The 27,815-nt window shown below is 33.8% G+C and overlaps 3 protein-coding genes across 7 annotated transcripts in view; 2 read left to right on the top strand and 1 right to left on the bottom strand.

Annotated features, from left to right (window-relative positions):
* Positions 1–394: 394 nt before the first annotated feature.
* On the bottom strand, positions 395–5,829 carry LOC108965468 (3-ketoacyl-CoA thiolase, mitochondrial). Its single transcript, XM_018927910.1, has 6 exons — positions 5,675–5,829; positions 2,979–3,145; positions 1,170–1,742; positions 910–1,110; positions 683–837; positions 395–612 (listed from the first exon to the last, which is right to left on the bottom strand). Exons 1-6 carry the CDS (start codon positions 5,691–5,693, stop codon positions 531–533), a joined length of 1,197 nt encoding a protein of 398 aa, XP_018783455.1. The 5' UTR covers positions 5,694–5,829; the 3' UTR covers positions 395–530.
* A 2,207-nt stretch (positions 5,830–8,036) lies between these two features.
* LOC108965365 (SWI/SNF-related matrix-associated actin-dependent regulator of chromatin subfamily A containing DEAD/H box 1 homolog) lies at positions 8,037–12,100 on the top strand. The gene is made up of 8 exons (XM_018927712.1): positions 8,037–8,353; positions 8,451–8,614; positions 8,668–9,263; positions 9,366–9,698; positions 9,769–10,036; positions 10,320–10,466; positions 10,526–10,825; positions 10,898–12,100. Exons 1-8 carry the CDS (start codon positions 8,212–8,214, stop codon positions 11,516–11,518), a joined length of 2,571 nt encoding a protein of 856 aa, XP_018783257.1. The 5' UTR covers positions 8,037–8,211; the 3' UTR covers positions 11,519–12,100.
* A 6,649-nt stretch (positions 12,101–18,749) lies between these two features.
* The window catches only part of LOC108965450, a 31,894-nt gene continuing 22,828 nt past the window's right edge, over positions 18,750–27,815 (top strand). For 2 of the 5 annotated variants that reach the window (XM_018927875.1, XM_018927880.1), the window contains exons 1-2: positions 20,245–20,543; positions 25,507–25,630. The gene's annotated coding sequence lies outside the window, so the exon portion shown is untranslated. Of the gene's footprint in view, positions 19,064–20,244; positions 20,544–25,506; positions 25,631–27,815 lie in introns of those variants that run through there. The other 3 variants (XM_018927877.1, XM_018927878.1, XM_018927879.1) reach the window with 3 other exon arrangements.

Below are 27,815 nucleotides of genomic sequence, written 5' to 3' on the forward strand. Positions count from 1 at the left end.
GAATCTACATTATTATAAAGTTTTCTCAGAAAAAATCTAGAAAATTCACCTTTTTCGGTCTTCTCACTGTATATAACCCCGAAAGATCCATTGATTTCCTCAAAAATCGTCTGCGGAAGCTGTATGCGAAAGCATCTAATACCTACCAATTAGTCTTGTATATTGCTTTTAAATTGCTCAACGTTGAAAACATAGTACTCAATTTCGGCTGCACTAAATGACTAGGCTCGTTTCTGAATCCTTGAAAATACACAATTCTATCCTTTATAATTGTTTTTTTTTTTTTCAAAGAGATAAGAGACCATTTCGAAAAAAACAAAAACATTGATTTCCTCTCTTGTTATGAAAGGCAACTGGCGTTCTATTTTATACTAAAGTATTAAAAAACGATAACTTGGTAAAAATTCTATATATGTATGTATATTAATAACAAAAAATGATATTAATAATGCTTAGATCTATATTGCTACACTTTTGAAGTATTGGCAAATGAATTAAATGCAAAATAGTAGTTTGACTTTCACAGCTTTTTAAACAGACTCCAACAACAGGGCTATACCTTGACCGCCGCCAATACACGCCGAACCAATGGTGTACTTCAAGTTCTTGCGCCTATAAGGAAAATAAGTGTTTGTACAATAAAATTTCCATTCAATACAACCAAAATGCGTTAAATACTTACTTCATTTCGTGCACCAAATGACCAGTAATGCGTGAACCACTTGCACCCAATGGATGACCAACGGCAATAGCGCCGCCATTAACATTCAACTTAGATATATCCAGACCCAGCGCATCGACACAGGCAAGTGTTTGAGCGGCAAAGGCTTCGTTAATCTATTTAAAGTAATGAAAGTATAAATATATTAAATATTTTAAGAAATGCTTTGAAAGTTTCGCAGTAATCACCTCAATTAGGTCAATGTCCTCCAGTTTCTTGCCACTAACTTTTAGTACATTTTGGATGGCTGGCACTGGACCAAAGCCCATAATTTCTGGTTTCACACCAACGAATGAGTAAGCAACAAGTCGAGCAAGTGGCTTCAAATTATACTCCTTCACAGCTTCTTCAGAGGCGACGATAACGGCAGCCGCACCATCAGAAATACCCTATAATGAGAACATTGTTAAAAAGTACCAAATGATTATAACGAAAATATTTAATTTACCGAAGCTGTGCCAGCAGTGACTGCGCCATTTTTCTTGAACAGTGATGGCAGCTTAGCCAATCCCTCAATTGTGGTTTGTGGCCTTGGGTGTTCGTCAACAACAAAATCGACTTCTTTACCCTTTACTTTCAATTTAATGGGTGTAATTTCGCTATTAAAAACGCCTTCCTTTTGTGCTCTTGCCCAGTTTTGTTGCGAACGAAGTGAAAATTCGTCGACACGCTCACGTGTGATTTTAAATTGTTCAGCTAAATTCTCGGCAGTTAACGCCATAGGTAATTTGCAGTATGAATCTGTTAGTCCAGACCACAGAGAATCTTCTAAATTATAGTTGGCGCCTAAAGTGGTGCCAAAACGGATGTTGCGTGCAACAAATGGTGCCTGTGACATATTCTCGACACCACCGGTTAACGCAACCTTAGCACTGCCCACCAATATGTCCTGTGCGCCGTTCACAATAGATTGAAATCCAGAGCCGCATAGCCGGTTAATTGCTAGTGCTGGTGTCTCAATTGGTATGCCACAATTAAGGCTGACGTGACGTGGCAAGTAAATGCCATCTGTGGCAGAAGCCTGCAAAAGTATGTGGAACATTATTTAAATGACATTTTGCCTAACATAAATTAAATATTTTTTTTTATATTTAATATTTAAGAATTCAACATGCATTATTTTAGGAAACCGTATTTATTACATCTTTTATAATTGATTATAGATTCACTTGCATCATTAATACTCTTGTCCGAAACATTTTATTAACATCAAACAAATTAACTGAAATGAGATATACATATGTATGTATGTATGTGATATAAACTCAACTAAATATGGAGTATATTAGGAAAATATCAACAATAGGATCTGTAATTAGTATTAGGATAAGGATGTTAAGGTCAAGGTCTAGAAGAATTTATCCATATTCATGCAGAAAATTGTTTGAAGAATACAGTGCTCATTTCTCTCTGCATAACGGGAGCACTAAAATCCACTAAAACGGCTGCGTTAAAAAATTTACTCTATTTCCCATTTCCAGGGTATATTAAGTTTATCACGAAGTTTGTAACACCAAGAAGAAAGCTACGGAAACCCTATAAAGTATATATTTAAATGATGACTGAGTCGAACTAGTCCCTTAGTTTTTAAGATATCGTTTTGAAATTCTGCAAACATCATTTTCTCTTCCAGAAGCTGCTCATTTGCCGGAACTGCCAATATCGGACCACTATGACATATAGCTGCCATACAAACTGAATGATCGGAATCAAATACTTGCATGGGAAACTTTCTCATTCTCAAATTTGGTTTGAGTTATTGTACATAGAAATAATGTAATATTGGAAGAAATTGTTCGGATCGGCTTACTATAGCATATAGCTGCCTTATAAACTTAACACATAGTTAAGTGGAAATGAAGAATTCACATTCAAAACATTACCGATAAGGAAATGCTGAAATATATCCGGAGAAACGACGGGGTTATCCCACTAGTTAATAATTATTTATATTTATTGGGGCTATGGACCCGAGTTTACTATAGGCAGTGAGGCCCACATATCCGGTATATGGGACCTTGAAAAGTTATAGTCCGATTTCGATAATTTTTAGACGCGAGATGGAACACGTAAAATGCACTATTTTGACAATGTTTTTGTAATGCAATTTAAAAATGTGATATAAGCGAAGTTGGCGTGAGTTCGCCCATTTCCACAATGTGCGATAGGATAACACATCTTGTACTTGTGAAAGCTCTTAAACCCTTTTGATTTCTTTTTAAGAATATAAATTACGCTATTAAATTATTCAACTCACGGCAATAACATTTCCAATGATCACAGTGTCGACTTGTTCGCCACGTAGTCCAGCAGCATCCAGTGCAGCCTTGGCAGCGACAGTTTGTAATTGTGTTTGATTGATACTCTTTAAGGCACCACCGAACGTACCAAAAGCAGTACGCTTTGCACCTACTATGTAAATTCCTGCAATAAAATTTTAAGTAAAATGCTTTCATGAATTTGCAAAAAAAAAATTGATATGTGCGCACAAATACAAAGTTCAAATTTAAAATAGATGAGTTCGGTCCCTTTTGTTATCTCTGCTTTCAAACATCAGCATGTATAAAAATATGTTTTGATCTTTTGTTATAAGTACATATGTATGTATATTTACGTCACGAATTTGCCACATACAGTGGTGGCCTTGTAATTAGAAACGATATGCTCAAAAAAATCAAATCACTGTATACTTTTTTTAATACGCGCGCTGTAAATTATAATCACCGTTATTCGTATTGTAAACTTTGAACGATATTATTAAATTTGACTATTTGCTGATTGGTTAGTGAAAGAATTTAAATTATTTCCCGATTTGTGTTTCTTGGCTGGCTACGTAATTAGAAACGCGCAGGTTTTTATTTTGATTCTTGAATTTTTTTGAACTTAGCGATAAAGTGAGTATACTTCAATTAAACAATGTTCAATTAAAAGCGTTTTAATTATTAGAATGGGCAAGGAAAGTCATGTACTCCCAAAATGAGAGAGTTAATTGTTAGGTGCTATCAAAAGGAGAAATTGTCAATGTCAGCTATTGCACAAAGTTTTTCCTGTTCCAAAAAAATGGTATTTGGAGCCATTAATAATAATTAATGCAGTACATTACATTTTCCAGCACGTTAACGACCCTAAACACACTTCAAGGTTAGTAAAAAGGTGGCTTTCGGATAAAAATATTGATGCTTTGGATTGGCCTCCGCAAAGTCTTAATCTCAATCCAATTGAAAACTTATGGGCAATTGTAAAACGAGATCTTAATGACAAAAAACTGCGAAATAATGACGAGTTGTTTCAAATGGTTCAACAATGTTGGAACAGCATATCACTGCAAACATACCAACGATTAATCCAAAGTTTACCACGAAGGGTAGACAATGTTGTAAAAAATAAGGGATATCCAAAAAAAATACTAAAAATTTAATACAATTTTCCAATTTTATATAAATATTTTTAAGTTTTTATTGTCGCTTCTGAATTTGGTGTTCTTTGTGTTTACCTTAGGTAGCAAAACATACCATGCTGCTAATGTCAGCAAAGGGCTGCGAAAGAGGGAAGGTAAAGTCAAACATATCATGCTGCTAATGTCAGCAGAGGATTGCGAAAGAGGGAAGCTAAAGTCCTCTCGACAGATGGAAGCGCTAGCCGAAAGCACACCGCTAGCCCTCCTCTCTAAGGACGGCACCACGAAGAGGATAAATTTCAGAAAGAACTTCAGAGTTACTCTGGGCAGCAAGACGGACTGGAGTGATTCCATGCTGGAAATGTTGCTGGAAGACAGTACCATCCAGTGATACACTGACGGCTTAAAAACACCGGAAGGTTTACAGGACCGCGTAATAAGCTGTCCATACCAATGGGATGCTTCTCAAGTATCTTTCAGGCTGAAGTTTTTGCTATATGTCAGTGCGTAAACGTAAACCTCCGTCGCAACTATCGCAATCAGCGCATCGCCATTCTCAGCGATAGTCAAGCGGCACTAAAAGCGATCTCTGCATATGAGATCAAATCGCTTTTAGTAGAGGAATGTATAGAAAGGCTAAAACGCCTATCTTTGTGCAACTGGGTGCACCTAAACTGGGTGCCAGTGCATAAAGGGATAGAAGGAAATAAGAGGGTCGCTGAACTAGCCTGGGCCAGGACCATGCATAGCGGTGGAATCCCACACTCTTAAAGAACTGCTCCGCACAGAAGAGAAAACGGAGAGAGAACAGCACTGGCAGCAGGCAGCAGGTATGCGCCATGCCAAGCTGCTTCTATTGGGGTACAACCTTTCCAGGTTCAAAGAACTAATTAACTAATTTGCAGAAGAAGGCTTAAGTCCGTGGGTTCACATCATGATAGACCCTAGATCGCGATGCATTACTTCATTAATAATCTATCTATCTATCGTTCCTTGTTGATTCCAGCAAAATCGTTTCTAATTATAAAACCACCACTGTACATACGCAATTCTGTTTTAACACACAAAAACAATTTGTCTGATACACTGGCTTGTGATTTCAAGAGTCCAAAGTGCAAGCATTAAAACCATCAAAACAAACGCACCGGTTCTCGCATGTATATATACATACAAACGTCTATATCAAAACATATTGTACATAAAAAAAAAATCGCTCCGATTGGCCAGATATTACACACCCACTTGTTGGTCTAAGGAGTACAAAGTAAGAATTGATACCAATATACTTAACTAAACAACCGTTTGAGAATGCAGATACATATATCAGTACCTAATTAAAAAGTCGTATATTAGTTTAAATTTATAAAAAAAAAAAAAAACGAATAAAATTCATTTTTTTGCAAAAACAAAGTGCCCTCATTTATGAAGAGCCTCACCGCATACGTAGGTACGTATGTACATGTATGTATGCATGCTCGTTGCAATAGCGCTAGAGTACAAAGTCGACGAAGATAATAAATAATAATAATAAAACAATTTATTTATTGCTTACATACCTTTAGTTACTGCGGACATAATTAATATTGACTAATATTTTATAAGAAATAAATTATAGTTTAAATTATACAGTATATAATTTCAAAAACACAAAAGAGCACCAAACTAAGGCCTATGCACGCGTTGATGCTTACTAATGTTATGAGTTTGCCACGACAAGAGAAACACAGAGTTGGTTTCCATTGCTCGGCTATAGAAACGACGAATTAAATGCATAAAATAACATACGCTAAATGGGGAGATAACAGAGTTAATATTTATACACTCGCAACATATTGCACAAGGTATAAAAGTTTTTTTTTCAACTAACCGCTGTTTGTAACACCTGAAACAAATACAAATAGAGTTCTATGTGTAAATTAAAATACTTAAGGTGTCGACAATAATTGATTTGTCTGTCTGTCAATCCAATCGATAACCAGATAATAGGTTGAGATATAATGATGAATATTGGCGGATTTGGCATTTTGAGTAAGAGTGAAAACCGGAAACAAAGACGTCATATCTATAACTGTTATAAACGAAGCTACTAAACTCCATAAATACATGTTAGTGTGGTTTGCCATTGAATTTACTATATTATATATGTTGTTGTCATATCAACAGAAAACTTCCGTTTCGGTTACGAACATCCGACTTATGATTATTTAAACCATAAAATGATAACTTTCCGAATTCCGCTAAATTTCAGGCGTTTCTGGCAAACAACAAAAAAATCAATTAGTATGAAAACTAAAATGATTATACCGGATAATATATTAATGAAACTAGATATTACAAAACTGAGATCAATTCATACCTGTGATAGGGTGCTAGAATTGACTTTCAACGTTATTTCGGGGATTTTAGCCCTTTTCGAGCCCGCCACGACAGCAACAAAAAAAAAAAAAAAACAATGGACCGGAAGTGCCGGGGCCTCTCTTTAAACTACATAATAATTAATTTTAGTTTGCAAAGATATCAAAGGATTTATGCCATATTTCAATACAGATGCTTTTGTGTTCTGGCGGCTAGTACGCAATATTAGGGTTGTTGTTGTAATTGCAGCGAACGGTTATTGTGGTTGTTGAGTTGACAGTCCTTGCCTGATAAAAAAAACGGGTCCGTTCCGGTATCGTAAACCCGTCCGTCGGGGGAACGGCAATTATTATGGATGTTGTTGTTGTTGTTGTAACGGCAGAATTCTGCCCAGTTGACAGTGCTTGGCCGGATAAAAATCCGGGTCCGTTCCGGTTTTCGCAGACCCGACTGTCGTGGGAACGGAATTATGGATCTTTTAATGTGGTTCATATGTACGTATGTGTGTCGTTTGTTCCTTTTGTGTTACAAACATATCCTTTGTTAACGCTTTCATTTAGCCTGCTCTGAATGTTAGATGTATTGAAATTGAAATATTGCAGTCTCAGTCATTGTAAAAGTTATATATACACATATAAATCTCAATAATGGTCTATATTCTAATACGATCCACTCTTAATGCATCCTTTCTATATTTTCTAACACAACCAAAAAAAAGTAAACGGTCACGCTTTTATTTTTTGGTAACTACTTACTATTTTCTAATTTATATGACACATTATAGCGCTATTATCAAAGTTTGTCCTATAGACAAAGAGCTCACTAACTTGTTTCAGTATGAATTCTTACTCATCTCTTCCACCACTAATAAACGTTGAATCAGCTTATTTAAGGATGCAGATAATGATTCCATTACTTCCAAACATCATTCTGCAGTAAGATATAAAAATCCAGTAGGTAAGAGCAATTACTATCTGCTCAAAATAAAAGAAATAATAAGTAAAATATTGTGCATATGTACAAAAATATAATAAATGCATACTTAACAAGGATTTTATTAGTTCTAAATAACACTTTTTAAACTAAATTTTTAAATTTAATTATTGTGAATGTTTAATCGAAAATAAATATGTGAATATCTACACACTGAAAAAAATCGAACGATGGAATGAATGAAAGGAGTCCAACTCTTATCTACGTATATCGTCTTTTTGTAGTTTTGGTGCGGAAATATTTATATAAAAGAATATATTACAATGAAATGCAAATCGAATTTTGTAAAGTGATAAAATGCGAAATAAAAAAATGTACTTGCTAATGTTCTCTGTATTTATTCATTTCTTATCAACTATCAAATCATTATATTACTCATCTAATATTATACTCAGTACTAAAGAATGAACATTTTCTTATAATAAGCGATAATAAAAAAAAGTATTTATAATGCAAACTATATTGAGATTATTTTTAATATTTTTTAAATATTTTTCTTTAAGATTTTGGTTTCACATTGTTACAACCGTGTTCCCGCAAAACGCATACCACCGCTACTGAGAATAAAAAGAAGAAGCACTTACTTAACTCAAGCGGCAGCATTTATGAGTTCTGCTGGAAAGTTATGTGCTTGGAAAGATTTCATGAAAAGTTGTGAAAATAAAGCTACAGAGTATATATTTACCATTAGTTGTGAAGTTTTTAAATGTTAATTGAGTAGTAGTATTTATTAAACACATTAATAATGGCTGCAGTTGGTGAGTTAAATACAGGTGATATTTCTGAAGCAGAAGTAAAGCCCCCGCCAGTGAAATCCACGAGTCTTGCCAGTGATTTGCGACAATTTCGTCTAAACAAATCGGCAAATCCTACAATCAATAAGACAGGTGAGAACAGCTGATACATTTTTAAAGTTTTAACAAAAAGTACTTAATGATGCTCTTTAATTTCCAACTTGTATATAAATACTTAAAACTTTTATAGAACGTGTGCCAGGTAAAAAACGAATACAGGTAATGGCGGATAGTGACAGCGATGGTGCAGCTGACATTCATACTCCAAAAAAAGTGAAATTGGAGTTATCTGTCAAGGAAAAGGAAGACAGATACTTAGCGGCTGTGAAAATAGCGCCGGACTACGATGCTATGGTGACATTATTAGAATTACGAATTAAATGTATAATATATTTTTAATTGTTTAGGATATACAAGATGCCCTTGTGCGTAACGGCTGGAACGTTTCTGAGGCATTGCGTTATTTAAAAGAAAATTTCAAGCCAAAACCGAATTCGTACGCAAAGAAAACAATGCAAACAAATAATGCCCGCAGTAATAGCAAACCTTCGCAAAATGGCAGCTCTTCTCGTTCCAAAGCGCAGAACTATTCCGACTGTGATGATTCTGATGACGATATACGCGCATCCACTGATCAGGTATACGACAGTGAAGAAAGCGATACAGAAAGTTCAACCGTAATGACAGGACAAAGGAAAAAGGTATTTGATTTCATGAATAAAGCCACATTAATGGAACTGCAGACGGTGAAAACGTTGTCAGAAAAGAAAGCAAGTCTAATTATGGAATTGCGTCCATTCAAAGATTGGAAGGACTTACTCAAGAAATTGGAATCGAATAAGGCGCTGTCAGCAGATCTACTAAATATGGCACAGGAACTGATTAACAAACAAAATAATGTGGCTAATATATTAGAAAAATGCAACAAAATGGTAAAGCGTTTAGAGGCTGCAATTGAAACTGGTGCAGGCATAGTGGAGCAGCCAAAAATGCTTAATGACGAGTAAGCGAAAAACTTACTTCATTCTGTCTTATTTTTTACATATGTTTACATGGCTTGAATCTTTGTTGTGCTAATTATATACTTAACTTAATTGCTCTGTAGAATGAAACTAGCGGATTATCAAATGATTGGTCTCAATTGGTTAACAGTGATGCATAATCAAAAAATGAACGGCATTCTCGCTGATGAGATGGGTCTTGGAAAAACTATACAGGTTATTGCTTTTCTGGCATATCTTAAAGAGAACAATTTGGCTAAAGGCGCACATTTGATTGTTGTGCCATCTTCCACGCTTGATAATTGGGAAGCAGAAATAAGTAAATGGTGTCCAAGTTTAGTTGTGGAAAAATATCACGGCTCACAAGACGAACGAAGGCGCATGCGTGTGCGTTACGCCAAAGACGGCTTCACCGGTTTTGACGTGCTGCTAACAACGTGAGATAAAAATATAGTTGTTTTCTTATTGCTGCAATTGTATCTCACTAATATATATTTGCGTTTGCAGTTATCACATAGTTAGCTCAACGCCAGAGGAGTGCAAAATGTTTCGTGTATGCAAGTTGCATTACGTGATTTTTGATGAGGCGCATATGTTGAAAAACATGACTACGCAACGTTATGCGAATTTAATAAAAATAAATGCTGACATGCGTATTTTACTTACTGGCACGCCCTTACAAAATAATTTACTGGAATTAATGTCACTACTTTGCTTTGTGATGCCGTCGTTCTTCGCCAAAAGCATTGAGGACATAAAGAGCCTTTTCGCCAAGGTATGATAAAATGTACATATATCTTTTACTGTTATTAAATCTATAAAGATATGTATGTATGTAACAGCAGCAAAAGTGTATTCAATACTTTGGCAACAGCAGCGTTGCAATTTTAATTTTTCGTTTCTGTATTGTCGAAATGTTTGGAAAGTTTGACATTCTGGAAGCTGAAAAAAAGACAAAATATGTTTTTCCGTTCTAAGCAATTACAATCCTATCTCCTCATCTTTGTGTTGTTTTCTTTTTCTATTATCATTTGTATTAAATCTTTTCCTCATTGCAGAAAGGCAAAACAGAGAATGCTAATAAGGATGTGTCACAGTTCCAGGAAACTCAAGTGGAGCGTGCTAAGCGTATTATGAAGCCTTTTGTGTTAAGGCGTCTTAAAAAGGACGTACTTAATAATTTGCCCAAAAAAGAGTCTCTTATTGTGAGTTCCAAAAATTGTTTTATTTTTCCCAGTGGATTTAACTATTGCTGATATTATAGGTCAAAGTTCCATTGACTGAAACCCAAAAACAGTACTACCATGAATTAGTTGACTACTATTCAAATAAAAAAGGTGAAATTTGTAGTGGTGATCGCGCGGGTGTTACTATAATGATGGAAATGCGTAAAGTTGCCAATCACCCACTTTTAATGCGTTACTACTTTAGTGACGATACACTGCATAATCTTTCCGAACGTTTAGCCTGCGCACCGTCACTGAAGAAAACCAATCCACAGTATATATTCGAAGAATTGGCTATAATGTCTGACTTCCAAGTGATGCAGTTATGTAATAAGCATGTATGTACACATTCTAAATATCAAATTAATTTGTTCTTAGTGCAATATATATTAATTATGCTCCATATATAGGACCTCTATGATGTTACCATACCGCCTAGCTTAATTTGTAATTCTGGCAAATTTCAACATCTTGACACACTGTTGCCAAAATTGAAAGAAGAGGGTCATCGCGTCCTAATTTTCAGTCAGTTCACAATGATTTTAGATATTATGGAACGTTACTTGAAGATAAGAAAACATGGGTTTTTCCGACTTGATGGTTCGACTGCTGTCGACGAACGTCAAGATATGATAAACGACTTTAATGCCGACTCCGATATATTTATATTTTTACTTTCCACTAAAGCTGGTGGTGTAGGCATTAATCTGACGGCAGCTGACACATGCATTATACATGACATTGATTTCAATCCATATAACGATAAGCAGGCTGAGGATCGTTGTCATCGTATGGGACAAACACGTCCAGTCACCATATATCGGCTGATCGCTGAAAGCACAATTGAGGAGGGTATGCAAATGGTGGCAGAAGAGAAACTGAAATTAGAAAAGGAGATCACCGCTAACGAAAAGGGTGAAGTGCATGAACAAAAATGCGTTGTAAGGCTACTCACCATGGCACTGGGCCTGGATAAAGACGAGGAAGAACGTTTAAATAACTCTATGAACAACTCATTGACTTCCCAATAGATTGGTGTGAACAATTTAATTCCAATATAAAGAATGTAAGCAGTAAAGCAGCATAAGAGTACGTGAAGTTAGGTGGTCATTTATTGTAATTTTTTAAAGTTTAATTGTTCGAATTGTATTTGTATATGTTGCGCGCAACAATGAATCACATTCCTAAAAAATACCGAATACCAAGAAATACCATTTTACAAGCGTTGTTACAAGTATGTTCAAAATTTTCCATACAAGAATTATGATCATTAAGTCGTCTTATCAGCGCTTGGCTAAAGGAGAGACGTAAACAATAATAATTATTGTTAGAGCATGCCCAACTAATGTAATAATCGCTAATTGCAACTATATTTGCATTTAAATGTTTTAGTTGTGTCAGTCTCTCAGCTCAAAACTCTTAAATACACATTTATTTATATTGTTTTTTTTATTTATTGGTTCAAAGCAAAACAGCAAAACTCTAAATCATATTCAATACGGAATTTCATATGTTCGTTGCAGCAGCATTTGTCGAGCAACTTGTGCTAAGATAAAAGAAAATAATAAATGGAAAGTATGACATCTAAAAATAAAGGCTTAAATTGTTATATACATAAAGAAGAAATTTTTTAAAAAAGTAATAAAGTTGAACTCAAATAGTTGAGTACAAATATTGTTTTATTATTTTATATTTAGACTCGTGCAGAAGTCTTTGAGAGAATGGAATGAGATTGAATTTTGATTGAAAATTAGGGATTTTTTCCAATAGAAAAAAAATTTTAATTAAAAAAATGCAGTGGGCTTGGGTCATAATAAGGTAACTTTCCACCAAAATTCGTGAAAGAAACCAATATGAAACTAAGAAACCCAAAAATTGATTATGTGAATTTTTCACATATATTTTGTGATTTTGGGAAAAAAGTCAATACAAAAGTTATAGGCATTTTATTTAAATAACTTTTGTTTCCATGACAGCGACTTGGCTCTCACGTCACTGTTGACAGTCATAACTATGAAGTTGTCGAAAATTTCGTCTATCTTGGAACCAGCATCAACACCAAAAACAATATCAGCCTTGTAATACAACGCAGAATCACTCTTGCCAATAATTGCTACTTTTGACTTGAAAACTAAAGTTCCATCAAACTAACTTTTTCTCGTCCTCATGGTGCGGAGGCATGAACAATGACATCATCTGATGAGTCGGCTTTAAATAGTATTCGGGAGAAAAGTTTTGAGGAAGATTTATGATCCTTTACGCTTTAGCAACGGCGAGCATCGCAGTCGATGGAACGATGAGCTGTACGACATAAACGGCGAAATTAACATCGTTCAGCGAATCGAGAGCGTCAAAATTGTATAGAAGATAGAGTAGTCTCCTCTTCTGCTAGCTTCTAACATCTTCTACAACAGTCATTTTATGGTGTTCCTAACCCGCTGGCGTGTCTGCCATTTAGTGACTAACAGTGATCTGGTATGTTGTTCCTTTGAATTTTAATAGTGGTCATGTGCGGCCCATATTCCATTTATGTCACGTTTGCCTGCTTGCATCCAACGCGACTCCGCTGTATTTATAACATATTTGTAGGTTAAATATCTACAAGTAGCTAGAAGGTAGGGTGGTACCAGATCTGGTTAGTTCATCTGCGGGTTTAGTGTGAGATCCACTAAGAGGTCAAGGCGTTCTTTCACTGTCATGGACAAAACCCTAAGAGATTCCGATTCGTTGTATGTAAAGAAGGCTTCTTTCTAAGTTGTGATCTTCTCCTGGAAGATACTGCAGTGGTCTGCTTGTCGGAAGGTGATTTTGGTGTCGAATTTTGCTGAAAATACACCACTTCCAACGCCATTTTCAAGTTTGGACCCAACCATATAGATTCTTATCCTTACGTCCATGTGCACCTTGCCCTTTTCCCGCTCATCTCTGCAAGGGAAGGCAACCGAATTCAAGGCAACCGAATTCAATTCGATAGGATTATGATCCCTCAGTCTAAGAGCTGACTTCGCTGGTAGAGTCGTTTACAGAACAAGTCTGTTGACACTAAATGTAAGATGACGTTTAGAGCCGGACATGGTATTGTTCTAAGAGCTCCACTGTTGCATATACTAAGTACTCTTTGTATGCTTCCGATGCGCCTTACTATGTATTTGTGTTCCTTTATTGGACTCCATTCCAGTATGCCATATGTCATAATGGACCTTCTAACTGTTGCGAGTTACCCGAGATGTTAATTCCCATTTGAGCCTCACCTGCCTTTAACAGGTGTAAAGTGTGTAGCTGGTTTTTTTTTATTCATTCATTTAAGTTTGGTTCCCATGAAAGCTACCTGCCTAAAATCAGTTCTAAGTAGCTTGCCTTATCCCCAATTGTAAGCCTAGTTCCATTTAATAATGGCATAACTTTTGGAGTTACTTGTTTCCTGGTGAACACTAGGTTCCTAACTTTTTTCCTAACGGTGAAAGTAAAAACTACTTTTAAAAATATCATACAAAAAATTCAAATCAATATCTAAAATAGTTTTTGAGTTAACGACCAGTTCAATCAGCTTATCTTTAAATGCGTTTTTTTCGAATTTTCTGAAGTGACATGTTAAATTGTCCGATCAACATCAAATTTTTTTCTAATGTGAAGAACATTTTTTTAAAAACCTACCATGTAAATTTGTATATTCTTGCAACATGTTGCTACATAGTATAATAGTTTTGTTTGTGCGTATGGCTGCCCTTTTTCCGAAAATATCGGTCTATCTATAAGATGTGTTATTGAAATTTGGAGAAAATATTTCTATAATAATAATATACCTTTGTGTAAAAATGGGTTGAATCGGAACAATAGTTCCCTTAGCCCTCATATACCTAATATAAAGATTTTCTAACTTCCAGTTGACCCGTCGGAGATCTCGTATATATAATAAATTCATTTTGTTTTTAAAAAATTTTACAATGTATTTTTGATACATTTATAAATATATCCTGATAATTCCAAAAATCGACGTTTCCTTAGGTTGACACACTAGGTGTGCCCTTAAATAACATTAGTTTGTTTTAGATAATATAATTATAGGTATATCTCATTTTATAATATAATTTAATAAAATACCAAGCATCATTGTAATCATTTCTACCTATCGTCGAAGAATGAATGTTAACTCTTGCGGAACATTATTAATAGAATAATAATTTTCTTTTATTTCAAAATAGACCTCAGTTTCGGCGATCACACAGATTTTAGTAAAGCTTTTGATAAAGTAAACCATTCAATTTTTTTGAATAAACTTGATCTTCTTGGTTTTCAACCAACATTTCTAAAATGGGTTGCTTCTTATCTTAGTAATAGAATTCAACAAGTCATATTTAACGATACTCTTTCCGACATAATCAATGTTCCTTCATTCGTTCCTCAAGGTAGTCATCTTTTACCAATTCTGTTCTTGTTATTTATTAATGACATATCATCTGTTGTTAAGTTTTCAAAAGTTTTATTGTATGCTGACGATGTTAAACTTTTTAAATCATTCACCTCGAATAGCGAAAGATGTCAGTTGCAAACAGACTTAAACAAMCTAGTTTCTTGGTGTGTTAGAAATGACATGCCATTGAACCTCAAAAAATGTAAAACGATGTGCTTTTCRCGTAGATCTGTAGACCCTACTTCATACGTAATACAAAACTTTAGGTTGGAGCAAGTATRCAGTTTTGTTGACTTGGGAGTAACTATGGACCCCAAACTCAATTTTAATCTTCACACATCTTCCATGGTTTTTAAAGCTAAAGGTGCTCTTGGTTTTGTTAAACGTTGGTCTAAAGAATTTAGAGATCCGCTTACCACAAAAATTCTTTTTACATCTTTGGTGAGGCCTATATTAGAGTATGCTTCCGTGGTATGGAACCCTTGTTATCAAGTTCATTCTGAGAAACTAGAGTCCGTTCAAAAACAATTTTTACTTTTTGCCTTAAATCATTTGCATTGGGATTCCAATTTAAATCTTCCCCCTTACACTAACCGTTTAAAGCTTATAGATCTCCCTACACTCGCTAGTCGTAGGGAAATGCTTGGTATAATATTTCTTGTAAACTTATTAATGGGTCAGTCTGTAGTCCATCTCTCTTGTCTGATATTAATTTTAACATTCCCGCCCGCTCTACCAGGCAGTTTAGACCTTTACTTTTAAAATTTTCTAGAACAAATTTCGAGTTAAACGAACCATTCCGCCGTATATATCACGATTTCAATTCTCATTCCAGCACATTTGATCTAACAGATTCACCATTAAAAAAATTATTTTATCTACTCTTAACAAATAACATTTAAAAATTATAAACTTTAATCAATTTCTTAGTTTTGGCTGTTGAAATATTTGTTTCTGTAGCTGAGCAGCTTAAGATTGCAACGCTTAAAACTACCTAGCCTATTATGACTCGGCTAATTCCGCTCGTTCGCGGATTGCGCCCCTCGCGTCGGTTGGGCGGGAGGAGAGTAATCGTTGGGTATTATTATTATTATTAATTATAAGATAAAAACGTTACACATACATACTTTCAAAACCGCCTGAATTTTTTAGACGGGTCAAAAAGGAGTTTCTGGGCCAAGTAAATCGAGTAAAATGATACTAAGTATATTAGGAAATAAATCGGAATTTTTCCTACTTTTTTATGCAATACTTTTTTATATGACGAGCTTTCGTCACGAATTTCGCCACGGATTGTTTTTAAAGGCAAAGTTAGATTCTTCCCATTTGCTGCTATACAAAATTACCGATCATAGTCAAGTTCTTGTATGAATCTTTTGTATTTGCGAATAAAATTATAGCCAGAGAATTGAAATTATTTGTATTATATGTATTCCTTAAATTTTCAGCGCTAAACCATCAAGGAAAGTTGTTCATTAAAATATCACACCTTTTGACCAACTCATACGGTTTGGAGTCAGGTGAAAAGTCGTGCATATCGTCACCTGAAATGCAAAATAACGTGTCATCAAAAAAATCGAAATTGATGTGTCTTATTGATTACGCTTCACTACTTCAAATTACATACATATATTCAACATTTTCAGGTTCTGCGGTGAGATATAAACCAGTTATAACCAATATTAAAATTTTGCCGAAATGCTCGAACTAGTGATCGAAAATTGGATTCATCGGATGGTCCATCGGAGACATAGCCGCGGCCAACGTTTCAAAGAGATAATCTTAAAAACAAAAAAAAAAAAACGTTAACTTCGGCTGCACCGAAGCTAATATACCCTTCACAAGTGCATTTCTATTAGTAACTATCTGTTCAGTTTATGGAAGCTATATGCTATAGTAATCCGACCAGAACAATTTGTTCGGAGATTATATTATTACCTTAAGCAGTAATCCATGTCAAATTTAGTATTTCTATGAACTAAATTTCGTAAGATATATTATCAAATGAGGAAGTTTCCCATACAAGTATTTGCTTCCGATCATTCAGTTTGTATGGCAGCTATATGCTATAGTTAACCGACCTGAACAATTTCTTCGGAGATTACATTGTTGCCTTAGAAAATAATTTGTATCGAGTTTCGTGAAGATACCACGTCAAATACGAAAGTTTTCCATACAAGAACTTGATTCCTATCGTTCAGTTTGTATGGCATTTATATGTTATAGTGGTCCGATATCGGCAGTTCCGACAAATGAGCAGCTTCTTGAAGAGAAAATGTCGTTTGCAAAATTTCAAAACGTATATATACAGACGGACAGACACATAGACGGACAGACAGAAAGAAGTATATGGCTAAATCCACTCAGCTCAACTTACTGATCATTTATAATATATATGTATGTATACACTTTATACAGTCTCCGACACTTCCTTCTGGGTGTTACAAACTTCGCGGCAAACTTAATATACCCTATTCAGGGTATCAAAATAAATGTTAAATCATGTTTTTCGAATGTGTTTTTTTCTTTAAAAAGTAGGGAATCTTGAAATGGATCACCCTTTAGCTATGTGGTGTCTAAGAGAAGCCCTAATCCAATTCAACTCATTTTTGACATACAATTTAATGTCAAAACCGAATTATCATTCCATTTCTCCTGAAGAATAYTTTGGGACATATAAACTTTTAACATATTAGAGGGCGAAACCAAGACAACTTTTTAAAGATGTTAAATCCACAGATGTCCCTTATTAATGCGATTTGTTGTATTAAATTACAACTTCGTATCCAAATTTTTAACTTGGATATGATAATTTGCAAGGTTCGATTAATGGTTTTTTGTGGGTGTGGCAGTGATATGATTACTTCCATCTACAATACCGAACTTTTTATGGTGCCAAGCAACATGTGTGCTGAGTTTCTTCAATATATGTATGTATCTTAATTTCTACACAAGTTACAGCTTGAATGGGAAGAAGGATGGAAGGATAGATAGTGAGGGTTTTTCAACGGATCTCGTCATTCTGAACATTTATATACATATATGGTATACAACTATATATCTATCTCGATTAGTTGTCATTGATACCGCCAGGTGTATACTACGTAGTCACATGTTGCAAAATTATAAACACTGTCGCTATACCGCTATATTTTACGTACTAAATATCAAATACTTTTTCTTCAAGCTCCACAGTTTGGAGACCACTGCTTTTAATTATATGTGCATATGTCTTTCGTGCAGGAGAATTTAAATGAATTTACATATTAGTGTATTACATATGTATGTATATAGTATTTTATATGTCTGTGTATGTATGTAAACACATTGTTTGAATTATCAGCTGGCGCGCGCTAAGAACGTAAAGTGCTTTTGCTTAAAACAAAGCTTGGGCGCCAATATCTTCCGCTTATACACTTACTCATGCACACACATACRYACGCTTACATATGACTCTATTAACGTAGGTATGGGCGCATTTCTGTGCAATTGTGGKTTCTTGACTCATTTGGCTATGGCAAATCATTTATAAGTGTACATAAATATGTAGATAAGTAAGGAATAATTGCTGCCTGCCATTCATGGCTCACCAAGGCGGTGACGGCAGTGGAGCGCTTATGTCATTGTTAGCGGCTARCATTGCGATCGCATGCGTTCGCGCGATCTTCATATCAACTCTCGCGAGTATCCACGAATAGTTGTGCATACATGTACATATGTATGCACCACCAGTCGCAGCGATGAAAAGCGCAAAGGGATATGRAAGAGATTGAGATTGTAAACGGAAACTCTCAATTGGCAGTCAACGCTGTGCTGAGCAAAAATTCTACCGTCAGTCTTTCTCTGATCGCCCCGATGATTTAATTTAAGCTACAACTTAACGCACTGTTTGTTCTGTAATTCCCACGCGAAGTGAATTTTCTTGGACAATTCTAATGCAGTTGAAAGTTACACAAATTAGTGCTAATTACAAAAATATATAGAAAATAGAAAATATAAATATTATAAACGAGTTTGAAGTCAACAATAACGAGTTAACGAAAAAAAATTAATAATTGAAAAAAATATATACTAAATAACCAATACGAAACAAAAACCATAGGTATATACATAAAAACGGAAATAACGGCAGTGACCAATAAATAGAAACGTACGAAATTTTAAGGTTAAAAAAATATGCCAAATAAATATAAATCTGCGCATATATGTATATATGTATGTATGTATGTAAATACGTATGTATGAATGTGTATGAAGTTTTGAATTTTTTTCATAAGCAACACAACGTAGAGCAGTGATTCATGCCTGTGCTCGAAATAGCCGATTAGGAGGAAAAGAAGATACACTAAAGAAATTCGCTGGCGCACTTATAATATGTACATATGTACATAGAAATACAAAAGAAAATATTAAAAGTGAAATAAAAAAAATAAATAAAAGTTGGATATGCTATGTACATATATACATGCATATGTATGTATGGGTGCTTAGACCAGCGCGCATTCGCATGAAGCTTTTAACGACTTTGAGTACGCCTTAATTAAAATATTATATGTGCATATGTACAAGTATACATACATATTTACAAACTTATTTACATTCATACCTACATACGTACATATATGCATATGAAAAAGCGTGTGGCATGGTCTAACATAAAATAACTTATAACGTAACTACATACATATGTATGTATATATTATATGTACATATGTATACATAATTTAGATACCGCCGACCCGCAAGTAACAAAAGTTTTTCATACACACTATACGCATACAAACAAACAGCGATATTTATTAGATGAAAAGTGCGAAATTCGTTACCTACTGTGATTAGCGCAAGAAAACAGAAAATAAAAAGTTGAAAAGTATAGCGAAAATAAGAACTTTTAGCAGCTWAACAAATCTACTAAACGGATAATCGACAGAGAACTCACAACTCAACAAACAACGAACGGAAGATCCGTAGAGTATTCGAAAACGATCTGGTGGGCCACAGATAAAAAAAAAACGACTAACGAAGCATACAAATAGAACGGTGCAGCGCAGGAAGAAGGCGGCACTACAACTACAACTACCAATAGATAGATACAAACGACGTACGCGCACTCCACATATGCACATACATACAAATTTATACAACTTTGTGTATATGTGTGTGTAAGATCGAGAACCGAGAACTGCAAACGGAACGAGGCAAAAATCTATTTTTATTTTTTCGTAATACCCGAAGTTGGGCGCACAAAAATTTCTAAAAACCACGACAATTAAATGCAAAAGAAAAAATTAAGTGCAGAAATAAAATAAATCGAAATGAAAAAGCGTGCTTGAAAGTATTAAAATTTTAAGAAAAATTATCTAAAAAAAAAAATAGATAGTTTTTAAATATATATACATATATATATTATATATAAACGACGCATGTGCCTTCATTAGCAACAGCCTACTAAACTTAAAACAGCATTCAGAAACAGAAAAAAAAGGTAATACATCACAGTTCTCAGGCGTGTGGTCACTGTATACTAATAAAAACAATTYAAAACAGCTAAAATATAAAATTTAAAAATACACTTTCAGAACTATTGCGTTAGAAACCGATTCATCGTATTTCTTCCGGTGCGATTACGATCAAAACGAACGAAAGTAAGTAAAAAGTCATCAAAACAACATAAATAAAGAGCAAAGGTAGTAAAAAGAAAACAARAAACAATATAAATTTTATTAGAAAAGTATTTTGCATAATTATAGTTTACATTGCTTATTCAAATAAATTTGAAAGTTAAAAAAGTTAAAGTTTAGTTTCGAAAATTGGCACATTGCAAAAATTAAAAAAAAAACTCGGCTATAACCGATTCTACGCCAATAAAGAAGAAGAAAAATTAAAAAAGCTGTGAATAGTAAAAGTGTTGACGTTTTCTTTAAAAAAAAAAAAAAAGTTGTGAGAACAAATCAAAAATGTTTAAAACAAAAAAGAATTTTAAACAAAAAAAAAATTAAACAAAAAATTGTTAACAAAATTAAAAAAGATTTTTGACGATTAAGTAAGAAATATATGATGGAAGGCATATATAGTAATATACATTTTACGCCAACAATGATTCGTTCATGGTTTATCTCGCATACATTTATATATACCGRCGAAATTTCTTTTATTCAACTTAARCATATATTCCATCAGTCATAATTCTTAAAAGGGTTTATACATGATTAAATATTTTATTATYTATTTTAAATTTCGTAAGAAGAAGAAAAATTTAATAATTAAAAGAATCGCTACCACCAAATACCATATGTATGTAAGTGTTCACACTTACCAAGCCGGCTGAAGATTTCGTATAGTTTTATAGATAGATCCAACMTTCAGAAGACATATGTTCAATTTCACCGCCATCGAGGAATTGCTTATTGCCATTCACAGTGATATAGTGGCACGAAGACGAATTTTCAAAACAAAAAATATGTATAAATGAATTTTGTAAGGGCTGCTATATACATATATTTCTAGCCTAATAATGAAAATAGGAATATTTATAACGAAAATGGTTTTGTTGTTTTTCAAAATGTTCTCCATCAAGATTTATACACTTTTGCATGCGCTCAARCCAATTTTCGAAGCACTTTTTCCACTCCGATTGAGRCACCTCCAAAACATGGTTTTTGAATGCTTCCACAGCATCTTCTGGCGACGAAAATCGTTGACCACGCATTATTTTCTTGATGTGTGRRAATAAAAAGAAGTCATTGAGTGCCAAGTCAGGGCTGTACGGCGGATGACCCATCAATTCGACGTTTTGGCCGGTCAAAAAGGCGCTGGTTTGAGCCGATGTGCGAGAGCTCGCATTGTCATGGTGCACATTGATTCGTCTTCTCTTGTTCCTTTTTCGAATTTCTCCGCAGACTTCAGGCAAACAAATGGTGGTGTACCACTCAGAATTGACCGTCCTACATTGCTCAAGCGGAACAGTCGCCACACGACCAGTTATGCCGAAGAAACAGGCGACCATTTGTTTCGAAGTGCTTCTTCCACGAACAACTTTCGTTGGATTTGGCTCGTCTTGGAAGACCCACACGGTCGATTTTGTTTCGGGCTCATACGCATAGATCCATGATTCGTCCCCTGTGACGATCTTATAAAAGGAATGTCCACTAGTTAATTCCATTTTTGGCCGAGATGAATTTTTTAATTCCCTGTAAATAAAACAAATCACGATTAAATGACAAAACGTTTTGAGTGATGTTATGCTAAAAAATGTCAAACTTTCCAATGGGAATGTCAGATTGCACCTGSYAACACTTAGTGTTGCCTAGGCCAGAAATATATATATATCAGCCAWAGTGATGTGATAACGGGCTGCGAACCAGGGAAAGCAATTATTCGTAAGTGGTTGGATAAATTTTGACTAGCTATATGAGCACCAAAGGTTTACTTGGTTCACCTTTAGAAAATGCTATTAAAGACGAAACCATCAAAAAATCCATAAGTTAATGAATAGTTTTGAATGATCAAAAAATTAGTCCACTTACGGGACTCTAAATATATCAAAAGAATGAGTAGGATATTTCAATGATGAAAATATATGCGAAAGCTCTGTAAAAGTGGATGTAGCGCCAGGTCATTATCGAGGCAATTCACCACGTTACAAATTAATCTAAATATTGTGCTACGAGATGGCAACGGCATATGTTGTATTTTGAAAAATATGTTGTTCTTTAAAATTATGGTTTGAGGCTATAAATTTGATAAACGTGTTTTACGGCGTATAATTTTGTACATAAGTACCAAGTACTATTTAAACATAACTGAATTCAATTTCTCTTTAAATTTTTTTTTTTTATTTAAGCAAAAGCTTTATTTCCAGTCAGGAACAGCCCTTAAGGGGTTACATGGGTTTCCTTGGATAAAAAACAACAATTTTTCTCATGTAAAATGTGAAATATTTAATTTGATTTTTTTATTGTTACATACTACACTATTAGAAAAGAAATTCTGAAATTTTTTGGAAAAAAGTACTTTATACTCGGCAATTGCGACACCAAATCGGAAAGAAGTTGATACCTCTATTTAAAACTTGGACGAAGTAAACAAAAAATTGTAATCGAAATTAATACTTCGTTCAAGCCTTTAAGAATTGTATTTCAAAGACCTGTGTAAAATTTCATAAGGATCGGTTGACGAGTCCTCGAGAAATTTTGCCAACCGACTTCAAAAATACGGTTGTGAGAAAAACGCACTTAGCATAGCTAGCCTCGAGCGTACAAGTTCTCGACCCTGTATCTCCGAAACTTTTATTTCTATGTCCTAAACTATATCAACTTGAAAATTTAGGACAATATTCTAGAGGTAAGACAATAAAAACATCCATGTAACCCCTTAAATAAWAGCGTGCGCTTTTTTCCTTTCGAGCAATGCCAAATCCCCTAAACTAGGGATCATTTGACATTCAAAAACGGCATACGATTTAGGTTCAATTTGTACTAAGCAAATAATTAGAAAACACATTTCTGATAGATAATATTTAACTCGAGCTAAGAAACGATCGAAGTCCAAAATGTTAATATTTAAACCTGAATAAAGGTCACTTGTAAGGTCACTTGCTTGTAACATACTGAAGAAAATTTTATTTATTATTAATATCATGATCTGAGACGATTTAGTCACGTCCGTATGTTTGAAAATTTGCTCTTTCTTTCTTCTTTTTTCTCCTCAAAAAATTACATATTTAGCGAAACTGCCGATATGAGATAAATATAAGATATAGCTGCTAACAAAYTGATTGATCAATATCAAGTTCTTGTGTGAAAACTTGTTCCATTATATCATATTGCTACTATTAGAACTGCTCGATCAAAATCAAGATAAATATTTTTTGAGTTATACATTTTTTCTATAAAAAATGCATGTGGTAAGGGCATTATAATTCTATGTAGCCGAAGATAATTTTTTCTAGTTTTAATATTTTTAAAAATATTAAAAAGCATATGTGGCGCTATAATTATGCAAAGCACTTTACAGAGTACAATAAATAAAATTGCAATAAACTAAAAAAATATGTGATTAAAAAGTACTTATTAACACCAAAAAACACAAGAAAGTAGTTGAAAGTAAMAACAAAATGCGTTTAACGACAATCTATAAATAAATATATTGCAATATGTAGATAAAGAAAAAATAAACAAGTAAAGACGACAACCGCAAAATAAAACACTACCTGCTTATGACATTTGATTAGATGAATAAGTGTGCGGTGTGGTTAAGGTGTTAAAAAAGACTGCCGGCATGAGGCAAAGTGTTAATTTTTTTACTCCATTAATTATATATGCAACTTGTGTATTTGTACCTTTTTTAGGGAAAATTTTAAATTAAATATCGTCAACTGAAATGCAAAATAACGTATCATCAAAAAATTCGAAATTGAGTGTCTTACTGATTACGCTACTYAAAATTAACCAATATTAAAATTTTGTTTCACTCATGTTCCATTTTATTTCGTGTTTCATTCTTGCCACTGTAAATTTCCGAAAATGTCGTTACGTTATTTTGCATTTCAGTTGAYGACATGCAAACATAAAAAACTGATCTTGTTTAAAGGTTTAGTTAGAGGTGACACTTTCTTGAAAAAAAAAAACAATAAATATGCTTTAAATATTGCAGTATTTCTGTTTAAGCCTCATTGACAAGCATTTCAGCCAGTTGGCGTCACAGAACCGAATTTTCGATGTTGGCTTTTCATTATACCAAAGGMTTTGTTTACATATGCATTCGTGGGTGTTGATCTTATCTGCCATGGAATTTGTCAGTTGATGCTTTAACGTAATGTCTGCTACATACTATACAACACAAAATACTTCGCAATTTCTGCAGTACGAGCCATTATAATTTATGCAAATTGAAGGCACACTCTTCCGTTGATATTCTGCGATATTTTATATAAGAGAAAATGCACACTCTCGCTCGATTACTTTTTCATAGAGATAATTCTTTCAATTATTAATTCTAACCGCAAGAAGGCGAGCATACGCAAGCCGCTTGACATTCCCCACTCGCTGACTCATCAGTCCAGCTGTCTACGGGCAGTTAGTGTATCGAATGCGAATTTACTATTTGCTAGGCATTAGCGATAATCTTTAAATATGTATGTACATAAAAATAGCTATTACAGCGTAAACAAAAACGAAAAGTTTTTGAGAAATGTGAAAGGTGTTGCATTGCATTGCATTGTATGTAGTATRCGTGGGAAGCGAAAAGTTGCATTCAAAAGAGTTTTATATAGGAATAAATAATTTACTTAAAATTTTCTTTTTTATAATATTGTAATGTCAGCAACATTGCTGTTGTTGTGTGAATGTTAAAGTGAATTGGTGTAATTTCCTTTTTAAAATACAAACAAAATTAAAAAATTATAAATAATAATAATAAATACGCCAAAAGAAGACAAAATGTTTTATTAGCTTTATAATTCCTTTTGTGTGGTATTTTTGTTTTAATAATATTAGGAGAAATGAATATAAAAAATTAATTAATAATACGCCAAAATAAAAGTTAAATAATATTCTTACAATTTTCGACTAATTATATATTAATATGCAAAACTACGCATTCTTTTAGCTAAAACGATTTGCGAATTATTAATAAAAAAATAAAAAGCAACAMAAATTCTGAACATATACGCCAACGATCGACAAAATCGGAGTAAGGAAGAATTTGATAAGAGAGTCAATTTCAAATAAAAGTAAGTACCAACAACAACTTTCAATTCAATTAAATATAATATGTTTGTGTGTATATGTCTAAGTATAGTGTGTTTATGGAATAATAAACGCACATTTCCTTCCATCTGTGCTTATAATTAAATGTTAATTAAATTCTTCATTGTAAATATATATTTTTTGTATTCCATTAACTACCACCCGCTCTTTTTTCACAAAATTTACATGTGCTAAGCGTTTTTCAAGCGGAAGTATACATACCATGTTTAGTTTGTATATTTCAAGTCAACCGCGTGGCGGCGACAAATATGGTACCACAGGGCGTATGAATWATAAATAGTGCTGTCATGTCTGCAATTTCATTTTATGTTCCATGATTGTTTAGAGTTGTAAGCAATGTAATAATTTTAAATGCAAAAAAGCGCAGATTCACATACATATATTCATTGAATTTTATTTTGTATTGCGTTATGTACAACTTTTGTCCAATATCTTCATAACATAATGTGTTTTACATTTCGTAACCGAATTTTTTAAAATAATTTCGACAAAATAATTTTGAAAAAAAAAGACTTAATGTTCTAAGTTGCTTGGATTTCGACTAAATTATGCATAYGAAAATAAATTTGGCAAAATATCAAAAGTGACACGTTGTAATTATATTTTTATTCATATCAGTCTTCCTGTAACATGTAACGTTGACAGTTTAAAATCAAAACACATTTTGTTAGTCGCAAATTAAAATTAATGGAAATATTAATTACTTCCATGAGGTTAGTTTAGATTAAAAAGTCGTAAAAAACGAGTCTCTAATGGACAGTTAGTAATGTCGGTCCATTATGATACGCACACACCTCCAATTATTGAATAAAAAAGACTCTCAAAAATCGACAAAGCGCTTTTAGATTACTCCAAATTTGTTGAGACGACAAATAGTTATTTCGCTGCAGAAAGCTGGAAAGTGGGGTAGAAAGCGCTTGATTCTTCCAACCCACTGTCTTCCAACCAACTGTCTTTTGACAGTTAGCGTCCGACAAGATTTTCAGCCTTACCAAATATATTTCCCAGTGAGAACATCWACAATTACGGCAAAAGTAACCGTACCGAGAGCAGGTAGATCAGTGGATCGATTACATTATACACTATCGCAGAAGATCCACATACTTGCACAGGAGCTTGCTGTTGACCAAGTCCTGCTAAGCTCAGAAGTCCAGAGTTTCGGCGCTAGAATGCAAAAGAACAACAGAGATCCAACTTGTTCCCAAACYATTGTAGCGAATTTGCTTTTCATGTTTCGGCTTTCCAGCGAATCAGTCATGAACTTGTTGCAGTATCTAATTAAAAGCAAAACAGAAAGTAACAGTTGGACGTGAAAATGCTCAGCAGGCATTTAAAAATATATTCCAATTTCATTAAAGAAGCGTGTATTTGTTTAATTAGCACTAAACAATAGAATACTCAACAATGGTTGAACGAATTAATAATTCCCAAGTATCCAAATGCAATAATTTAATAAAAATTTCCATTATACATAACTTTAAAGTAAATATGTAATAATTTATCTTTGTCTACAAATATGCTTAGTAACCGGATACATAATTTTTTGCAATTACTAATTATTAACTTATGCATTATTCTATTAATAGCTTATAATCACATTTTATTACATAGACACTATTGTATTCAAGAATACTCACAAAAGAAAGTTATTATTAAACTAGCTCGAGTTGCCGTCTGATGCCGGTTTCTAACCCACATACTCATATGTGGTTATACTTAAGTAGACTTGACCGCAAATTTCGCAAAAAAGTGAAAAAACTAGTAAATTTCTTAAGACTTTCAGCATCGTAGGTAGCAAAAGTAATTTATTAGATTTTGCTGATCTCACGTTTAATACGAAAGAAATATACAGAGCAACGCTAGAGAAACTTGCACGCCCACATGTCATTCAAAAAGATAAGTACCATATAACTGTGCAGTGTGGATATATAAATGTACATATGTGCTTAAAGGGTGCTTTTTTTGAAAGCAATTAGTTGGTACAATAAATTTCAAGTGAAAGAAATTTTTGAATAAAACCAACTTATTTTTTAATGAAATAAAATGAATAACCTAACAGTTATTATTAAACCTCCATTGGTTAAGTCTGAATTTGAACGCTATTTTGTTCCATGCTGATTTTAAGAACTTCACGCAATTATTTTTTTT

Source organism: Bactrocera latifrons, unplaced genomic scaffold, assembly GCF_001853355.1.
Source record: "Bactrocera latifrons isolate USDA-ARS-PBARC rearing strain unplaced genomic scaffold, ASM185335v1 scaffold_14, whole genome shotgun sequence".
Taxonomy (NCBI): Eukaryota; Metazoa; Arthropoda; class Insecta; order Diptera; family Tephritidae; genus Bactrocera; species Bactrocera latifrons.